The 21,375-nt window shown below is 40.9% G+C and overlaps 3 protein-coding genes across 3 annotated transcripts; 1 reads left to right on the plus strand and 2 right to left on the minus strand.

Annotated features, from left to right (window-relative positions):
• Positions 1-340: 340 nt before the first annotated feature.
• On the minus strand, positions 341-8,064 carry lmod2b (leiomodin 2 (cardiac) b). Its single transcript, XM_078242628.1, has 6 exons — positions 7,342-8,064; positions 6,600-7,072; positions 4,169-4,429; positions 3,819-4,031; positions 2,735-3,184; positions 341-1,238 (listed from the first exon to the last, which is right to left on the minus strand). The coding sequence occupies exons 1-6, from the start codon at positions 7,622-7,624 to the stop codon at positions 1,212-1,214; spliced, it is 1,707 nt and encodes a 568-aa protein (XP_078098754.1). The 5' UTR covers positions 7,625-8,064; the 3' UTR covers positions 341-1,211.
• Positions 8,065-9,058: 994 nt separating this feature from the next.
• Positions 9,059-13,738, minus strand: asb15b (ankyrin repeat and SOCS box containing 15b). The gene is made up of 13 exons (XM_078243216.1): positions 13,647-13,738; positions 13,358-13,410; positions 13,006-13,137; positions 12,699-12,866; positions 11,973-12,079; positions 11,687-11,825; positions 11,379-11,550; positions 10,790-10,950; positions 10,339-10,483; positions 10,081-10,236; positions 9,794-9,896; positions 9,525-9,678; positions 9,059-9,388 (listed from the first exon to the last, which is right to left on the minus strand). The coding sequence occupies exons 1-13, from the start codon at positions 13,736-13,738 to the stop codon at positions 9,249-9,251; spliced, it is 1,722 nt and encodes a 573-aa protein (XP_078099342.1). The 3' UTR covers positions 9,059-9,248.
• Positions 13,739-14,865: 1,127 nt separating this feature from the next.
• On the plus strand, positions 14,866-17,332 carry LOC144512449 (kit ligand-like). Its single transcript, XM_078243217.1, has 5 exons — positions 14,866-14,988; positions 16,420-16,527; positions 16,682-16,738; positions 16,833-16,991; positions 17,141-17,332. Exons 1-5 carry the CDS (start codon positions 14,977-14,979, stop codon positions 17,330-17,332), a joined length of 528 nt encoding a protein of 175 aa, XP_078099343.1. The 5' UTR covers positions 14,866-14,976.
• Positions 17,333-21,375: the final 4,043 nt, after the last annotated feature.

Consider the following 21,375-nt stretch of genomic DNA (forward strand, 5'->3'; position numbering starts at 1 on the left):
CGTGTTCTTTCTTTAAATACAACATTAAGATTGTAGCAGCACCAAAAAAGCAGGTTAAAATGTCAAGTTAAAAGTTATAGGTACAGTAGGTACAACTTTTCTAGATTTATTCGGTCAGTGGGGATTGAATTAATCAATAAAACCAGTAGCTCATGGTGGCTAATGTTAGCAAACGTTAGGTTGATATTGCCCTACAATTGACATTTTGCTTACTTTTCTCTACTTTTTCTACTATGACATTTGGTTAGCATTATCCCATAATTGACAAATATAGGATAAACGAGACGTAAAGTTAGCAAACTGACTCAGTTATGTCAGTTACAAAGTACATTTGGTTGCATGAGCTAACAGTAGCCGCTACTGGTCATACCAGACCAAAGTAGCTGCAAATGCCCTGAGTGTATTGAACTGAGCAAGGGTGTGTTTTACTGCTTGCAAATTCAACTTTCCATTTTTAAGAGGAAGAATGTGATAATTATTCTTTCAAAAGTTAGTCTCACTTTAAAGACATTGTGTCGTGCAGTTTTTTGAAGTAAATTTTTATTTGATCTTGTGATTTCTGTTTAAAGTTGATTCTGTGATGTCAGTGGTACTAGCGTGAGTGTCTATTCTTTCCCTTCGCTTACCATGCATTGTGAATTGTTCAGACAAAGTGCCCCAAAGCCCTGCTCTAATACAAGCTGACTGGAGTGGGTGTATTATGAGTGGATCTGAGTGGGAATATGCATCAGTGGTGCTTGACCAGTAGCTGACTCACAGATAAAAACACTGCTGCATAACAGCTTGACCCTTTTCTTTCAAATGGAACTCATCCAGAAACCAAAGAACAAGAAAACAGTCTACATACATGGACAAGTAGTATTGTAAACACCAAATGGTTATATTTAGAAATGAACACATAATTCAACCAGCAACAGATCATATTTACAATTTTACAAGAAAACTGTGAATTAGAAAATGTATCAGTAAACTGCTCAGTCAAATTAAAATACAATACTTAAAACTTTAAAAACAACTTGTAAAGCTGTTACTGCAGTGCTAATTTCCAGTATATTTTCTTTTTCATGAGTAAGAATTCAGTTTTTGCCTGCTAAGCAACACCAACGTGTTTTCATCTTGTGCTTTCATCACTCCATTATCATCATCATCATCATTACGCAGACTCGCCAATTGCCATGGCAACGAAGAGACCCCTTTTACGTCTGCTTGTATTATCGTAGATAATGTGGGACTTCCACCTGGAAAATGACAATGCTTTGTCAGTTTTAAATACAGGCAGTGAAGGCATTATTACAAATGAGAGGAATGGACATGAGTCAGTGGTCCTGACTGAGTAACATTGAAAAGTTGGCAATGACTTCTGAGCCATGGGTAGGCTACAAGAATGTTTTCAAACCACATTTTCCATGAAATGGCCAAACAACGTGTTTCAAATGTTCAAGAAATTTTTAGTCATACATTTAAGGAAAGTCAAGAGTTACAGAGAAACACTGTGAGTGACAGCACTCTCATGTCTGTATGATAGGCTATAGCTAGCAACCAGTTAGCTTAGCTTAGCCTAACATGAAGACCAGAAACAGAGGGAAGCAGCTAGCTAACATGTTAACTCTAGTTTATTTAATCAATACAGAAACAAAAGTGTAAAAATAACAGTTTGTGGCTTTAATAGATATAATATGGTAATTAGTGAGTTTTACAGGAGCTGCTATAGTATAGGTGGATTTTGTCACCTTTAGACAGAGCCAGGCTAGCCGTTTCCCCGTTTCCAGTCTTTAGCTAACCCGCTGCTGGCCATGTACACTAATTGTAGCCTTTTTATATTGTGCTTTTTAAAAGGGGATTTTTGAGGAATCATGATTGCAGTATGTTATTCAGTATAATATTTAAAATATCATCTTTCTTGATAAGCTTGCAAACCAGGACATTGCATCAAATCTATGCGTCCTCAGTGGTGTCAACAGATGAAGTGTTAGTGGGCTGTTTTTGTTGGATGTGTGTTGTTGGTGTGTGCTGTGGTAACGTGTCATATCTGTCTTTGTCAAAGCTCCACTGAACAGTTTCTATAAATACCTTCACTAAGTGGCAGGAATTTTACAGCTAGGAGACCCTGCCATCTGAGGCCTCAGCTGATTTTCCACTCTAACAATATAACAAGCTGTGCTAAAGCTTCAGCCAAGGTAATACTTAATTCTCTTCTCTAAGATAAAAAAAAAATTCAGATGCATCAATTTCCTTTACAGTTAAATTTAAAAAATGTGTTTAGATGAGATAAACATGATGCTCTCTTATTTGTTTGTCTCGTTGTCTTTGTTTTCTATCCTTCTTTCTTTCTCTGTATCAGCTTTTCTTCCTCTTCAGGGTTATACCACTTGACCGGCTTGGCTGACATTAATATTGGTGGTAATTGGCATTGTGATCAGATCACAGTGCTGGCTGGTGGTAAGCAGCCTTTTGCCTGCCTACCCCAGTGTAGAGACAGAACATACCATGACTCAGACACCACTGACTCTGTGTCACCCTCATCTAAATTAACTTCCTACTTGCTCAGTTTGCCTGTAGGTGCCCTTAATGCAGTTTTGCATTAAGTACATTGCTTGACTGCTTGCGGAGGAGGAATGTTCTTCAATACATTTCTAAATAATCCAGCTTCAATCTGATATAGTATTTAGGGGACAAAACCACTGTTAATAAGATTGGAAATAAGGTTTTTTGTTGAATAAATCCATCCACTCACCCGTTTCAGGCTGCAGGTGCTGCTGTTGCGAATGGACTCCATCAGTTGGTCGTGGGCTGACCTTATTGGCGTGGATGGCCTGCTGTGCTCCTCCCCTCGCCTCTCCACCGACACAGGCCTCAGTGCGTTCTTGAGCTCCTTCAGGATATTACTCGTCTCTTCTGTCCCCGACTCCTTCCCCTTCTTGCCCTTCTTACCTTTTGTCTTTCTCACCTTCTTGCTGCCTGCCTCGTGTGCCTTGATGACCTCCGCAATCATCCTGGTGGGCTTCTTCTCCCGCTGCGGGGCAGGCGGCAATGGGGGAGGAGGTGGGGGAGGAGGAGGTGGTGGAGGGGGAGGAGGTGGAGCAGGAGGAGTATGTTTTTTAGCCAGGTCACTCCGGGCAAGTTTGGGTGAGGACCAAGGTGAGGCTCTGGGTGAGCTGTAAGGTGATGAACGAGGAGTTCCTTTCTAGAGACAGAGAGGGGAAAATGGATGATTACAAATGCATTTAGAACTAGAAAAGGTTACATGTGTAAACACTAAGCAGGGTAAAATGTCCTAAGTTTTGTTTGCATGTGAGATCTGGTATAGGAGTTGCAAATCAGATTTAAGCATTCAAAGTAGTTGAAGCATCAATTGAAGCGCTAAAGTGTGTGCAGTGAGCTGAAACATAAAGAATTTGAAAGAGCTGAGGCCTCATTTGAAGTGTATTCAGTGAAAGCATGTTTTTAATCATTCAAAATGCAAGTTTAACTGTAAATGATAAAAAATAAACTGAAATTTGGAGCACCGGAGATCCAAAGTGTGTGCACTGTAAATAATTTAGTTGAAGTGAATTTTTGTATGCAAACAACCAGTTGAACTGACAAGAGTAAGAGAAGAGAAAGCAGTTGAAATGTTATTTGACAAATAAGCACTGAAAGTATGCCTACCATATATAACCAGTCCACCTTTTGTTAAAGTTGAATATCATTAGCATATAGCTTGTTAGCTGGAGAGCTTGTCAGTGTTTGTCACAGAGATGTGGATGTTGAAAACAGTAATGCAGAAGGATAATCCTATTTTATTATACAGCTTCTCGTAATGGAGCACAGTTACATACCAGTGCAGTGGTTCTGGGGTTAACAGCTCCGTCTGGCGCCCCGTGTTGGCTCTGCTGCTGTTTCTGCTCCTGCAGCCGTTTCTGTCTCTTGCGGTCCTGGTTCCTGGTGAGGATCCCCGTCATGCTCATCCTGGGACCAGGCAGGTTAAACTGGTAGCCCAGCTTGATCAAAGTGTAGTTTTCCCTTAGTATCTTCACCATCTCCATTTCTACCTGTGGGGGGAAGTTGTTACACCTGGTTACACCATGCACATGCAGGTAGACAAGAAGAACTGCTAACCAGAGATTGGTTGCTTAGTGAAGATTTGTTTGATTGAGACAAAATGGGAAGTGAGTGAGGAGCAACTAACCTGTCCTCCACACATGTGTCTCTGATTGTGAAACCGAAGCTCAGTCAGGGTGTTGTTTCCAGGAAGTGCTTGAACCAGCGCCATCACACCCTTTCCAGTTACATAGTTGGACTCTATATTCAGACTAGTGATGGACGAGTTCTCCCTCAGCATCTTAGCAATGGCCAGAGCCACAGGGTCGTCGGCCCGGGTGTTGGCGAGGCTGAAGACCCGCACGTGTGTGTTGGACCTCAGTGCTTCAGCAAATCGGATTAGGATTTCCTATAAAGTAAATTATAATATTCTCAGCATGAAAGCATATAGACAGAGACGGTTTAGAGCTGAGACGCCCCAACTCAGAGGAATTTTCTGTATCTGTGTCACGTGGGTTTCACCACTGCCACACGTCTGTAGGAGACTACCAGCAGGTCCTGAGTATTGATTCCAATGGGAGAAGTGAACGTAAACACAGATTATGACTGATTATTTCGCCCTGTAATCACCAAAAAAATATTGGACCAAATTTTCAGAAGCCACATGTCCCCTTAAACATTTTGACACGAAAATGGCATTTATCAGACAGACAAATCAGGAGTATACTTTGTTTGTGACCTGTTTCTGTCTCAGCAACAAACTTGTGAGATCTGGCAACACGGACAGGCTAAAGTCATCTAACGTTTGTGAATGCCACACACAAGTTATTTTCGTAATGCTAAATATGGCTTTTAGCTGTGTAAATATGTTATGTCAGTAAAAGAAAACATAAATATGTGATGCAAATAACTTTTCGTCCATCCACATGACGTTCACTACACTTAAAAATGAGGCCACGCCCACTTAGGAGACAGGAAGTGTTTCATACCTTTGGGGCAGCATGTAATGTGCTATCTTTAGTTATAGAGAATATTTGATGTAGAATGTCATTTGACCTTTATTGCAACAACAAAAAAGATATACCACATTGAAACTTTGAAACAAAGAGCTTTAAAATGTGTTTAATGGTAAAATTGTAGTTTAAGGACTATTGGGAAATATTTTTCACTTGCCACCAGCCCCTGCCCCTACCACCACCACGTCAGAGAATCTCTGAAGACATTTAACACTTCAGTAAGGCCAGTGTTTACCAAGTCGACACAAAGGTCATCCTCTTGCCACTCCACCATAATGATTCAAATAACCTTCTTAGCTACTACTTGCCATTGAGTAAACCACAAGAAGAAATAAACCATGTTTTTGTTCATTTTCAGTCATAAAAAGTGGTTGGGCCAAATATGTAACTATGCCCCTCATTAGATAACCATGGCAAGACGCCTGGTTCTAGAAATAAGCTGGCAAAAGTTACTCAACAGTAAAGAGTAGGATGCTAGTAAGCACGTCTTCCACTGAACAAACTCAAACCACACTTCAAAACTGATACCTAACGTTACCTAACGTTAATCCAGAAGGCGTTTTTTGACCACTGTATTTACTGATGTAAACAAACCTTTAAAGCTATAGTGCATAGTTTCTGTCTCCCCCATGAGGAACTCTAAATAATGACAACTACTCACATTCGATGATCGCGCACCACCCACACCCCTCCTCCACGCAGTTGCTTATAACCAAGGAGGACACAGAGGATTAAAAAAACATGATGGACTCTTCACAACAGGTAAATCTTCACTCAAGCTTCTGTGCGCCAAAGTCATCAGACTTTAGCCTGGTCCTACCAGACTCTGGTACATTTCATTTGTACAGAGAGTCTGGCCACTCATCATTGACAAGTGTTAACTTCCTTGAAGGCGGGTATTCTGTTGAAGTTTAAAACTATTGGATCTGCCCAGAGCCACTCTGGAACTGCCATAACCAATCACTAACGTTTGGTTGTGACGTCGGCTTAGCATCGCTAGCGTTCGCCTTAGCTACTCCTTCACCACTAGCGGAGCGAGCTGGAAAATCAAACTTTCCCCAAACCCCGTAGGGAGGAGGGCCACAACATCATGGCCACCAACAAAACTCAGCAAAGATTGTTTTTGCTCGGGCTTTAACTTCTGGATATTCGGCAGTGTTGCCACAACGGACCGAATGGCTTCGCTCGCATCTTTCTCCATTGCCATTACGGAACTACAACTCTAGCGCGCGGCCTCAACGCCATCGTTCTCAGTTACTCCCTCTGTTCGCTGATTGGACTGCCAAAAATTTGGCTGGAGAAAACGCAAGACTATACCGCAAACCCAGACGTAGTACTGAAGGGAAATGAATATTGAGCGTAAGTACGTAAGGCCAGGATAACCAGACTTCACCATTTTCTAAATATACTGCAGCCATACTGAGAAATACAGAGAAAGTTTTGTTGGGCTGATATGCTTAATTAACTTTGTATCAACTCATTTGGCAATGGCTTCAATGTAATGGACGCCCATTAATATAAAATAGTTGCGCACTTTAGCTTTAACAATGTCTGCATTCGTACCTGTGAGATATCGTCAATGTTGTTGAGATTAACCTCTGTGAGTTCAGGGTCGTCACTAAGAGCTTGTTGGAGAGCTTCGTCGACAACTGTTGGGTTTCCGGTCGCGTTCATGTCGGCAGGGGGAGGGGGAGGAGTCAGTCTCATAGGCTCCACCCTCTGCGGCTTCAGGAGCATCGGGGTTTCGGCCTGCGACATCAAAGCCCCAGAATTCTTTGAGGGTTCAGGTTTTAATTTATTATCTTCTTCTTCATCTTCCTCCTCCTCTTCCTCCTCCTCTTCCTGATCTTCCTCCTCTGTTACAGCTTTCTCCTCTTCCTCACTCTCCTCTTCCTCTTCCTCCTCTTCCTCTTCATCTTCATCTTCCTGCTTCTGTGTTTCGTGCTTTTTCTGTTCTTTCTCATTTTCAACATCTTTTTCGTCCTCTGCTCCGCTGTTTTCTTCTGTCACACACTCCTCCTCTTCTTCTTCATCCTGTATTTTGATAAAATGATTCAGTGAAATGCAATACTGTAATTCTGAGTATTTGTTTTCTTAAAAACAAATAACATGTATACTGTAAAGCTAAATTAACGCAGATGGCTTTCAGGCAACTGTGGAATATGGGGTAATTTGTTGTGATTTTCCTTTTAGTACTTTAAATGACTTCTAACTTTTTTTAGTTATATCTGATAAAACTTCAAACAAGCTGGCTTCGTCCTTAGGCACATTGTACAAATTCCAAGCAAATCTAATTAAATATCATTACTGACCTGTTTGGGGCTTCCTCCACCTATCTCGTCCTCCAGCAATCTCTGTGTCTCATTTTCCCAATACTTCATGAGAGCCTCTCTGCTGAAGGTGCCTGTCGGGGTCTTGTCTGTCTGGTCTCTCTGTCTAAGTCCTATGGGAACGTTGGCGTCAGGATCAATGTCCACCAGCTCCTTTTCCAACTCAGCCAGCTCTTCAGGGCTGAGGGAAGCCAAGAGCTCGTCCTCATCGACATCTTCGTACTTACTCAACTCTCGGCGGTACCCAAAACAGCTCATGGCCAAAGCGTGATTAGCACAGACCGGTCACTTGAGTTTAAACAACCACAGAAAGACCAGTACTTGAGTTGCATGTGATTGTCTGGACCCCAAAATGAAGTAGGTGTGTGGGAGTAGAGGTTCCAACAAAAGACAAAGTCCACCGTGAGGTTGCTGGAGATCCACGGACATGAGGTGATCCTAGCCTGATGAAGGTGTTGGGACGTCCAGTCTGAACCGGATCTATCCTGGCTGGCTGTGTTGCTGTGAGTGTGGGAGTGTGTGTTGGTGTCCGCTCCTCTCTAATCTCGCCAGCTGCTCTTTGGGCCTTAAGAGAGGGATCAGAAGGGAACGTACCAAAGTGTTGGCCCCATGATGCAGCGTCTTTTTTGGGAGACACTGCTCTGAGAGACAGAGCCACAAAAAGCATGTGAGCTCAGAGACTGTGGCCTGTCAACGTAGCAGTCTGTCACCATGGTCTGAGTGGCTTTGTTCACGGCCAAAAAAGACCAACTGGACTCAACAGAACAGAACTAGAAAGATAAACAGAGATAATGTCGCCAAAAAAGCTCGATCTCTGAATGGCCATCAGCAAAGAGGTGTCAGCACGTCCTCTGTTGTTGTTGTTGTCCATTGATCTATATGGTTTTAAAACTGCCATAACATGGCAGAGATACATTTCGGCAGGGATAAAGAAGATAGTTTAGGGCTGATAGTTGCATGGATGTGTTTTGAGCCCTAGATACAGACAGTAAAATTAAAAACTTCACTAGGGCTACAAAATGGACAGTGATGGAGCAAGTCAATGGAGGGAGTGTAAGGTGTTTAGATCTAATTAGTGTATGGGGAGATACTTCAATTCAATCAAAACTAGAAGGATCATACCGTAACCGTCTCAGCAGCTGCTCATTAATGTTACGGCTACCAAAAGCGAAAATGCTTACTTCCTCCATAACCTCCCTAACTTTAGTGCAACAGCGTGCTGCATCTGATGTCATTTTTATTGTTCTTTTGCGCATGCGGGTAGGTTCGAAACCGCAAACAGTTCACACTGGAATCTGATATAGGCCACATTTTAAAAGGTAATGTGAACAGCCAAACAAAAAATCCGAATTAAGCATTAAGACTTGCGGTGTGAACGTAGAATTCCCTGTGTAACTTTTCCATGAAAGGGAGGTCTAATTAGCGAGAAGTGAAAACACCTGCGTGGGTGTACATTGCGTTTAATATTTGCAAGAAATCTACGCTCGACACAAATAGAAAGACAGCAGCAGGGCGACACAGAATTGTTGTTTTGGTCAAAAGCATCTTTTCAGGAATAAAACTGGGATGGATTTCAAAGCTGATTGTAAGGTGATAGAATGTGCTATGTCAGTGCAAAATATGTAGACTCCATAAAGAAAAGAGACATTTTAATTGTTCAATCCTTTGAAGAAAAATTCTTCTTTTGTGACATATAAAAGAAATAGTAGACACTGTCACACACTGTAGGGCACTCAAGCTCATAACAACGTGACAAATGAAATGCAAAAGGACTTTGAGAGAAGATATATTCCCAATGGCTAAAAGAGTGTCTAGTGCATTAGTGTTTCAATCACACTTGTATAAATAGAATGTGTTTCACGTAGAGGAGAGATCATACAGGTCACTCTTTGTAGGTCAGGTAGTTCTTCAGTCTCGGAGGATATGGGACAGCAGCCACGGCTTCAGGGTCATTCAGCATCCTGAGGCTCATGTGACCTCTGATTACCAGACGACACAAGTGCTGCAGGGACCGTGGCTTGCCTGGGGACACGCAAACAAACCTCTAGTTACTTAACACGTTCCTAAAACCCCAATGGCTTAACATCATGGCTCTTTAAAAAAAAAAAAAAAGAAGAATAAGTAAAATAAATAAAGTAAATAAGTAAAAAAGTTTTACTCAGTATGTCAGAAATCTCATCCCACTCGGGCGTATTCTCCAGGACGCGTTTGAGGATGGGACAGATGTTGACGTGGCTGACGTAGTCCAGGAGCATCCTTACAACACTGCCGACCAGATGTGTGATCCACGACACAGATACAAACTCGCAGAACTGAAAGAGGAAAAAGTCAGAGATGTGATTTATTGTATATGTCGGGTTATTGGCTCATTGATCAGCTAATTGGTCGCATGATGAACTGAGTCTGTATTACACTTCAATTACTTACTGAGATGACGTTAGGTTGACTGTAAATCTGGTAGGCTTGGTTATGGAGGTCAGTCCAGCTACTATCAATTTCTTCACTGTTACCATGGCAACAATGGAAACACCTACCAGAGACAGTGTTGCAGAGATGAAACATTAGAATGCCTAACAATTATTATACATTAACCTTTTAATTATTTCAGTGTTTGAGTGAGCTTCACTGAAATTACCAGTTAAGGAATGCAACTTTAAACTTTACTGAAATCAAACATGTTAGAACTCTCTACATTTTACAGTTGGTAGATGTACCTGTAAGCTTGATATCCACTGTTGAGCAGCAGCTGCAGCATGACAGGGTCCCTCAGGCTGTACTGCAGGGCAGTGGGGAACAGTGTGTTGTTGATCACTCTGAAGTAACAATTCACCTCTGCTCCATAGGACAGCAACAGCTGCACCAGCTCATACCTGGAAATGGCCAAACAGAGACATCAGAGGTTGCTGCTGCCGCCAGTACGTAAGTTATAATGAATGAGGACTTTACACACATATGTGCTGTATGCCACACACCTCTCAGCGCGTATAGCGACCAGGATGCATCGTAGTGGGTCCAGGTCAGGGTTTGCACCAGCTGCCAGCAGCATCTCAGCACAGGTTACATCACCGTTGGAAACAGCAAAGTACAGAGCAGTCTTCCTGAGGTCCCCGTAGTTCTCTTCAGCAAGATTTACATCCAATCAGCAGCAAGTTTAAAAGATTTAAAAGAAGAAGCAGGAAAAATCAACTTACAGACAGTTAAAATGTTCTTGAGGTCAAAGTTGTTGGTAATGATGTTGCAAGCAGTGATCGTTTTAAGGTCGTTAATCATTTGTGGTGCATGTTGGGACGTTACGATCTAAGACCGGATAGACTTCTAGGTCTTATCTTATTATCTTATCTTAAATTAAGATTATCTTATCTTAATTTAAAGATGAATCTGTTTTTGAGCAAGTATATGTCAGAGAGTTTTGCTCTGTCCAACCAGAGATGTGTGTTTTCAGCAAGGCGTTGACATCATATCCTTTCCGGATTAGCAGCTCCAGACACTTGACCTGTCCCCCGTCAGCTGCTGAGTGGATGGGGTTCTGGCCTGAGAGACGGATAGCTCTTTTTGTGGTAATGGAGATGAGCGTCCTCAGGACTCTACAGATTGAGAGAGGGGAGGGAGGGCGGGGGCAAACAGGAAGGGAGTGTGGGACAAACAGTGAAAAACAAATGCTAATAGAAGAAAACAGGACATCAAGAAAAATGTTCATTAGATTGTGGTTTGAGCTACAGTGTTGTTCAGTGATGGAACTGCAAAACAGCGATAAACAGAAGGCTCTTTGTGGAAACCACCACAGTGAAAACACTGCAGAGCTGTGAGGTGCAGAGGAGAGACATGTTTCAGTGTGATCAATTTCACTGCAAAGTTGGGCAAAAGAATGTTAATTTGACTCCAGTAATTTCCTTCTGTCTGGAACTGTATTATCTTGTTAAACTCAGATATTCTCAAGCTTCAGGCATGAGAATATTGATATTTCTGGTGCTTCAGGATGGTTGGGTGCTCTGTTGCACGAAGGTCAGCTCACAGTATGTGTCCCTCATATGCAGCTCTGTGGATGGGCAGCTGGCAGGCGTAGCTGGCTACATTTGGGTCGGCTCCATGGCGCAGGAGCAGCTCGACACAGTCCAGGTTTCCAGATCCAGATGCATCATACAGGACGGTGTCTCCATTGCTGGACTGGACATTCACGTCACCACCTAGTGGAGCACAGGGACAAATACAACAAGGTCTGATGAGGTAGACCAATTGTTGTGTGGTGTTACTCAACATACAAACATGACAGATGTGAAGCACACATGAAGCAACACAGTATTTTTTTTTTCAGTGTATTACCATGCTGTATGAGTATCTCCAAGGCTTCAGTGTTGCCATATTCAGCTGCGATCCCCAGAGGAGTCACCCCATGCTCGCCTCTGGTTGTTACTTTGGCTCCGTGTTGAAGCAGCAGCATCAGAATAGCTGGACAACCCACCTGGTACAAGAGATAGGAAGCAAAGACATAACTGAGGAAGGAAAGATGGTAGAGAGGAATGAAGGAGGAAATGTGAACTTTATCCTGGATGTTGAGTTCTGATTCTCTCATGCTCTAGCTAGCCAGTATCAATGCAGCGCTGTTCACCTTTGCAGCTTCATGTGTGGCCGTCCACTTAGTGAGACACACCTGCTCCACAAAGGCCCCACCCATGACGAGGGATACAACCATGTCGTATGATCTCTGTCTTACTGCTACAAAGTGTGGAAAATACAAGGTGATGCGGTACAAAGCCATAGTAATGAAGGATTTATTATTCACGAAGGAGGTGATTAAATAAAAGCTTTATTAGGCCAATGATTACAGCAGTTACTGATGTTTTAAGAGTACAGCCATGCTGGCGGCTCTGTGAGGCTGCAATTGGATAACAGCAGTGCTTTGAATGCTAATTGCTAACGAAGACAAAGCTAACATGCTTATGCCTAGCCGGCCATGTTCACCAGTTTAGTTTAGAGTGTAAGCATGATTACATCTGATTACTACATTTAGAAAATAAATAAATGATATGCCAACATTTGTTACTGCAAGCTTTGAGGCTCATTGGGAAGTGGAAACTCGCAATTTGATTGGTAGGGCAAATAGAGAAAGCAACTTACATTAGCAGAGGATATACACCAACTGAAGAGATCTACCAATACACAGCCAATATAGCCAATTTGTAAAGGTGGTAATCTACCAATAAGGGGTTTAGGAACATACTGTGTGTGTGTGTGTGTGTGTGTGTGTGTGTGTGTGTGTGTGTGTGTGTGTGTGTGTGTGTGTGTGTGTGTGTGTGTGTGTGTGTGTGCGTGCATGCGCGTGCGTGCGTGTTACCAATCAGCAGAGGAGACTCGTTTCTGGTGTTGGTGTTGTGCGGTGAAGCTCCGTGCTGCAGCAGCATCCTGACGTTTTCCACCAGGCCCGCCTCTGCTGCCAGAGTCAGAGACGTGTCCCCATCATCTGTCGGCTCCTCCAGAGTCAGGTCTGTAGATGTCAACACTGCTACAAAAACATCAATAAGAATATGTTAAAGTTGGAAATATACACACTCTACCTACATCACTGGATTTTTATCAAAGTGCAGATGCTAGATGCTCTTTTGTTAGACTTTACGCCCCAGCCTGTTGCACTGAGCTCTCACCCTGCAGCACCACATACAGGATGTCTTGCTGTGGCTGCACAGCTGCTGCATGCAGAGGCAGTCGGCCCCTGCTGTCGCTCTCTCTGAAGGCAGACACACAACCTGACAGCTCCTGCAGCCTATACACATCACCTGTGGAGAAACAGCAAAGAGCCATGCAAACCTCGTAATATTCATGGAGTGAATACAAGCAAGTGAGTTCATATGCACAGACAAGAACACAAAAACAAACATTTGTATTCATTTGTGGGTTGCTTTTGTTTACTTTAGTATGAATAAAATGACTATAATTACAACTTGCACATATTATTGTGCTAAAACTATTATAGACAGGGTAAAAAAGGACGCTTACCCTTGTGAATGGCTGCCATTATCTTGACTAAGTCGTCACTGTTTGATTCCTTCCTAATGAACCAAAGGAAAACAGTAGGTCAAATAAAAGGTTTTACTCTAGAAAAACACTATGAGACAGCTTCACAACAGTGTAGCAGTTGATTACCCTTACATTAATTCAGGATTTTCTGAATTTTGAATCTACACATCCTTTGTGAAGTTTACTACCCCATCAATAAATTAGTGTTCATATTAAAGATCAAAGAAGTAGCCCTATCCATAATGATGTAGACATGTTGGACTCATACCTGTTCGAACATGGCAGCTTGTGGGCATCTGGAATGCTCTCTCGAATGGCAAACTCGATAAGTTCCTCATTTATGCTTTCCTGCTCATCCATTTCTATACGGAAGGACACAATGAGGATTCTTGTCATTAAAAACGTGCTGACGTGCTGGTAACTCACAACAAGTTAAAGTCACATGTGTACTTATTCCACGGCTGCAGGCATGCAACTTGTTTATCAGCTAAGGGCTGCTGGCACCATATCATACCATATACCCGGCTTGAAATGTTGTCATATATGAGTACAGTAGTATAAATCTGTAACATCTGAGATGACACTACAAAATTAAAATTCAATTTAAAGTTGAAATTTTTGTCATATCAATCGGTCTCACCTGTTGATGTGAACGTGTGCTCTGGAGCACTCCAGCTTGCAGCCCGTGCGTTTTAGTTTAGTGTGGTCAGAGGCTGTCAGGGTTATATATAGATGTGACCTGCTATAGACGTCCTGACTCAACACTGTTCCATTTTAACTTCCAACTCCTGTGTACAAAGTACTCCTTTGCCTGATTGGCTACACTGTGACTGTGACTTCATTCAAATGGGGTTATTTGGTCATTGTAAACACAAAGACACATTACATGTTTGAAGGTACCTGTTTACCTGCATTGTGTTACATCCCCACATTCCGCACAACAGTTATCTCATGGGTTAATCTTTTCTAATACATCACACTATTTTTCTGAATCTTCGCCTATGTGACTGGTATTGATTTAATAATAATGATAATAATTGGCTTTTACTTCATAAATATAATGCAACTGTACTTTCTGCGCATCTATTCTCTCTCAAGCAATTCAATAACAGCATAGTGTATTTGAGTAAAACTTGGACAAAATAATGAAAACAATTCAATATAAATAGATTATGATTAAAAAAAAGAAGAAGAAAAAAGCTAAAATAATAAAGCAAATATGATGGCTGAAAATCAGCAAATCTTCCATCATTAACAATTTTCTGCTTTGGAAATAACCATGACATATTCTAAGCGAAATATTCCCTCTAGAGAACAAGGGCCCACTTTCTCCTGACGTAGAAATTGGTATGTGGGAGTTTATGGAAAAGTCTCAGACAGCGTCAGTGTGTGACACAGTGACTCAGCCTGTAGGCGGCCTCTCCACCACGTAAAAAGACTTCACCATCTGTCTGGAGTAGAAAGCAGACTGCCAGCCCATCCTCAAGTTTCACTACACGCTCGGACATCACGCACATACACACAATGAGCTCTGTCTTTGAACTGAAAACACTTCATTTAATGCACCGGATTTAAGCAGCCACGGATTTTTGCTCCATATGAGGAAGAAAGTAAGTAGTATAATTTCTCTTTTAGAGTTTTGTGTGTGTGTTGTGAAAGTGTAATACACTGATGCCGATATATCCTACAGCTTAATTTTCATTTGGTTGTGCTTGTTAAGTAGCAGAGTATTTGTATTTAGAGTAAGAATTCTTACATTTTTTTGTATATTCTTTGTGCCTTGTCAGCTTTATTCTTGCAATGAAAAACAATTGTATGATATCAGAAACATTACTAAGGATCTCACTGTTTCCACTTCCACTTCCACACTTCTGAGTGTTTAATGAAATGTAGCCTATTTGATTTCTGCCATTCATTTAATGCATTAAGAGGTCAGTAACTGCTTCATATACTGCTGATGTTGCACCCTTGTAAAGGGTGGAGTAAAGTGTAAGGACACATGGACACAGTTTGCTTTCACTCAGTATATTGAATAAGAGAGTTTAGCATGTGTTCTCCCAGAATCATTCTGCATAATAGAAAATATTTTACGAGAATGAAAATTCTTTTGACGCAAACCACATTCCTGCCTGTCACCCTGGCAACTTTGAAGTCTTAAGTGGCTCTTTTTATTATGATTAAAGGGGTAAAATGGATCCACAGTCCAGTAGTTTGTATTTTGCATTAGGGCTTAAACTAACTACTATTTTCATTGCCGATTCATGTGCTGATTATTTTCAAGTTCTTTATTCCTATCATGTGTGCAACAATTACAAGAAGCAGTTTAGAAAATCTTACACCTCAGGCACCCTCCAACAATGCTCATAAAATATCAATAAAAAAGAAAATCAAGTAAAAGCAACATCTGAATCAAAAAATGCAAATTTATATATAGGGCTATGATATAAACAAAAAAATATAATTTTATAATCATTTTAAAGATTAATCGTTTATGTTAAAAATGGCAAATGTTTACATTTGAGTACCAGAGAATGTTTGAATTATTTAATTTGATATACTATGAGACAAATGTGTAGAAGCTGTTGTACTTTTGAAAGAAAGCCACCTGTGTCCTTGGTAACAAAGTAAAGTGGATCAAGTGGATCCACTGTTTGAGAAATAGATAATGCTCCGTTTTTTAACATATAGCATTTTATTACTGCAGGCAATATGCATGTGTGTATTTGCGTTTGATTTAACAAGCCTCAACGAAGGGACTCAAGAATGCATCTTCAAAATATTTGATTTACGGAGGCTTCATCTGCTGTACTGAAATAGTGATGGTGTTTCCTATTCAAAGACATGATCCGGGTACCACTGAGCAAGGCACTGTGGGCGTCAGGTGTGGTTTCACTGGTCAGCTTCCTGGATTATTGTAAATTAGGGTGACGTTAAAGCATAAATAGCAGTTAAACAATACTTTAAACTGTATACTATATATTAACTGTATATTGTATGAATTTACAGTATCACATTTATATGTTTTTTGTTCTGTGTTTTAGATCTTGAAAGCACCTTGTCTCCTCTTGAGTCTGTTCACAAGTTTGAATCTCTGCTCCGGAAAATTTGGGACGCCGATAACTGATGATGTGAGCAAGCTGTCATTATTGGTGAGATTACTGAGTTGCAGGCTTGATATCACATTCACACAATCTCCTAGTATGTGTGTCTGCATGTTAGAAACAGTCCCCATGAGATTCTGACATCTTGTAGCCATCATTGACATTATGTTGCAAAACCTCTCTGTCATTCTCTCCGTTGTAGAAGCAAAATATCCCGTCTGATTATGAGATTCCTGTTAGTTACATTCCCAAAGAAGTGGTATGTATGAAGACGTGAAAGCAGAAATAATGTGAAACAGATCATTTAATGTGGAACAAAGGATGACAATTTATTTTGGTACCTACATCTCCAGGCTGGCACGTGCTGGGTGGTGTTAAATATCTATCCTTTGGAGCAAAGTCTTCGGAAGCTGGCCAACATGTTTGGTGCCATCTCCTCCAACAAAGAAAACATAATTGTCTTCATTGCGATGCTGAAGAGTTTACGCTTCACATTTGACCATGAGGAACTGGTATGTATTCATGATGGATTGTGCAAATACAAGCACTGCAACTCAGTTTTAGGGAGGAGTGCATAATATTTTGGACATTTGGGGACTGCTTTGCACATTTAATTGTGTAATTGAGTCATTTCAGGATTGCTTGTTGTCTGATCTCCCAGGAAACAGCGATGCAAGTGTTCCAGTGTCACTATCGGGAAGGGAGCTTAATGTCTGGTCTTTATTTTGACTACATCAAAGATGTCTTACATGCAGCCTCTCAAGGAACATCTGGCTTGTCATGCAAGCCACCACCGTGCCTTAATCCACATCAAACACCAGGTACAATCATTCATTTCCTTTTACATTTTTAATGGATGCCTCAACAACTAAAGCAGCTTTTAGTGGCGTATTAGTGGGCAGATATTGATTTCGGGTCATAGCTGACCTAGACACACAGCTGGGGATAGGAACCAGATATGAAACCATGAACACACAGCCAATACAGTTAATTAAAGGTCAGTATATATAATTATAAGAACGCCTCATGCAGCTAGTAGTACTTGTAAAAGCCTGCTAAGACAGTTCTGCCACTAGACATCTCAAAAGAGAACCAAGGTGATTTTTGAGTGACAGAACCACCAGAATCCTCTATACAATTAAAAAAATAAACATCAAGAGCATTGGCGTACCCACCCACTATCAGATTTCTGTTACTGTAGTCTGTAAAAATTCCAATAAAATGTTCCTGTTCCAGGGGGTCAGAAGGAGGGTCGTGACAGCTGGTCCAAGAGAACTCCCTTGCTTCTGGCTCTCATCCCCTTCACAGCTTGTGTTGTTATCGTCGTGTGGCTGGTGAGTAAGTGAACCATCTCAATGTGGTTTAACTACTTTTGGTGAAATGTGAAAATTCATTTTCAAATGTGTGAAATATGAAGATACACATAAAGGAAATACAGAGACATATTTTTAACATGAAAAAAAACTTTCATTGAACAGGCTGAATAGTCATAACATTGGTGTTTCCTTAACTTTTCAAGTTCTAAATTTGAATGTGTCCTATACTTTGGTTTATGGTGTTAAGTGCTAATTAGAAAATGCTAGCATGCTAACACAGTAAACTAAAATGGTGAGGATGGTAAACATCCCTACTAAACATTAGCATGTTATTATGCGGATGTTAGCATTTAGGTCAAAGCACCACTGCCCCACAGAGCTGCTAGCATGGCTGTAGACACTCTGGCAATGTTCCTGCCATTGTAAAAGCTCCTTTTATGCTCCTTTATTGAGTATATTGGAACACAGTTATCACAGATAATTGCATGTATGTTTAAAAGGGCAATGATGTCAAACTCAAAAGGCATGAATACATTCAATACCACAATGAGCACTTATTGCAATTTCTTCAGCATGGCCTTCCGACTCTTCTAGAATGTAATATTCAGCCGGGAGCCATTTTACAATTAGTTATTCAGAGAGGATGATATCTCGGGTATATATTATAGATTGCATATACCATATTATAGTGGTTCTCTTGGTTTTTTTGTAATATTATGAGAAACCTAAGATCCCACATCTAAAAATACTCTCCTTGGTTGTAAATTGTCCATCAACTACACTGACTCTTGTGCCTTTTGGTTACTGTGGGTCAGCCCCATTAAGCCCACATGATAATGTGCATCATATTCATGAGCACTTCCGGGAAGCAATTCTTGTAAAGCTAAGTGTTCATCAAATATTCAGCAGTACTTTGTGGCTCCGTTATTACCTAAAGTAATGATTTCCAATTTGGAGATTTATTATCCATATAATATATAATCATATTATCATTTGTTCAACATGGAAAACAGGATAGAAGGACGCTGTTCAGACTATGAGTGGGATTATCTATCTTTTTTTTTTTTTTTTTAGGTCAAGTCTGGGAGGCTTTTACCAGTGTGCAATGCTGAAAATAGCCAAATGACACCTTCTGATATGATCCCAACTGTGTCCATCTCCATCCCACTTCAAACACTCACCCACGCTGCTGACACTCAGCCAGTGGGGGAGATTGTTCCTGAACATGAGAGCGGATGAAGCATAATTAATAGAAAAGGGAAATCTGGACCGCGGTATAACAACTCACACTCCAGGTTGTTCTGTAAGTGGCAGGAGCCTACTGGATAAACGAGTGTGGTCTGACACTCTTCCTCTGCTTCACTCATCTGAGTGCATGGACCCGAGCTACGAGAGAAAACTCACCTGCTGCGAAGGCAGGTGTGTCACAAAATTCCCCAGGCACTTCTAGCACTTAACCATCCAAAGAGGTTTTTTTGGAATCAGAGGAAGGACTTACTACAAAATGGCTGGTTATGTGCCAAAAATGGCTGGTTCTGTGCCAAAATAGCTGGTTAACTACATTACCTATCTTGTATTGGCCAGTGGTTAAAAGCATTTGGTTAGCCTCCTCTGAAGTTGCTTTCTCATTTCTGCCAGTCTGGACTGTTGCCATGCACCAGTTTTGCGATGTGTTCAAATGTATCACCGGAGCCTCGAATCAAAATGATGTCACTCCGTTTGGAAGACATAATTTCATTCTGAGATGGGACTCCTGTCAGTAATTTGTTGGCTGAGTCCTGGTGGTTACAAAGACTGTCCTTTCCTTGCTGTAGAGTCGACAGTCACACCAAATCCTAACCTGCTCCTGTATTCTGACTTCTACCGAAATGCATTAGAGGTATATGCGAAGAAGTATCAATACTGCTTTTTGTTAATGCATCAAAAGTAAAGTGCATTTGATCTCGTGCAGCTTGTCTTGTACTTGTTGTTGACATTATTCTGATCTGTCACAAATTGCAAACCCGCCTGTCACAAACAACACGCCGGGCACTTCAACAAGCGTCCTACTTTGTGTATCAAAGATCTGACCAGATGGCAGACAGCCATCGCCACAGGCACTTTGAATCCCGTCATTGTATTTCAAAGCTGTTGCCAAGTGATCTATAGCTGCTGCTCAGCCACAGTGAGTGTGTTTTTAATGCCTTATTCACTGAGTCAATCATCTTCAGTCATGAGAACATGGCTCCCCGAGTGTGAGCGCTCTTGTACTGTATGTGTCAGAGAGAGGGAGTGAGTGGCAAGGCAGACAGGACGCGTGAAAGTGAGGGCGATAGGGATAGATAGATGGATGGACGGATGAGCTCAGTGAGAAGCATAAGGAGGGCTTGTTCTCGCCACAAAAGAACTGGCCGTAGGCTGGAGGAAATGCCAGTTACAAACACGATTGATGTCGACAGATCCCTATGAATCAACAGGCTAAGAATCTTTCCAGACCGCAGGCTGTGTAGCCTAATCTGCAGGGATGGGAGGATGGTTATTATTTCAATAACTGTTTTCTGTATTTTAATGATTTACTTCCAAAACACATCAATGAAATACTGAAATATACATCTTTATTAAAATGTTTTGATGTTGTAGGCAAGGTCTACAACTTTCTGTCAACCCCTCCTCAACAACTGTGCTGTCTTTCTGGTGACCAATTTTAATTTTTGTATTTTTGTGAAAATCTGTATTTGTATTGTACGGAAGATATTTAAGTTATTTTGTTACAAGATAAACTACTTACTAAATGTAATGAACTTTTTCTATAATTGTAATGTTGCAAAGAAAAATAGAGCAATTCAAGTCATGAATGTACAGGGGGTAGACAAAATACTGTGAACATTCCGGGAAATCTAATTATAACCTTGAAGTAACTAAATCATATAAGTGCAAAGTGTGCTACAGCTGTGGGTCATAAAGTTGGGTCAGTGTCTTTTTTTTAAAAATGTTTACATGATTTTGTCTACCCAATGCAAATGGCACAAGCAAAATCATGTTGTCAATATGTTGTATGTTCTGACCTATTTGTCATCAGTGTAAATATCTATTCAATATTGGTTCATCATATTATTGTTGTCAGCAAAACAGTGAAAAGCCAAGTCTGAATGATTCCTTGAAGTTCTTTTAATAAAAAATATAGAATGCACACTACTACTTCAAATTTTTTGAAGTGACATATTTGGATTTACTCATACAGATCTCAGAATAAAGATCATACATTCATGTACATTGTCTACTCAGGCCTCCCTGACCTTTGATGTCATTTCAAAGATTGACAATTTGATGCATTTTTTTCATTGCCATGGTTATTGATTGCACAAGTCACACAAGGAGTATTGCTTTTGAGCTGGAGCTTGTTATACTGTAACTACTGAACATTTGACTAGTTTTACTGTTAGTCTTTTATTTTTTTAGTAAAACTTAATTTAGGCATGTAGAAAGATTGAGTGTATGCACCAAACCCTCTGGCGAACATTTCATTATTATAATTCATTATAAACTAGGTCATAATCATCACAAATTGTATGGCGACTTGCTTCTGTGTTTTTTTGTTCCT

The sequence above is a fragment of the Sander vitreus genome, chromosome 23, assembly GCF_031162955.1.
Source record: "Sander vitreus isolate 19-12246 chromosome 23, sanVit1, whole genome shotgun sequence".
NCBI lineage: Eukaryota > Metazoa > Chordata > Actinopteri > Perciformes > Percidae > Sander > Sander vitreus.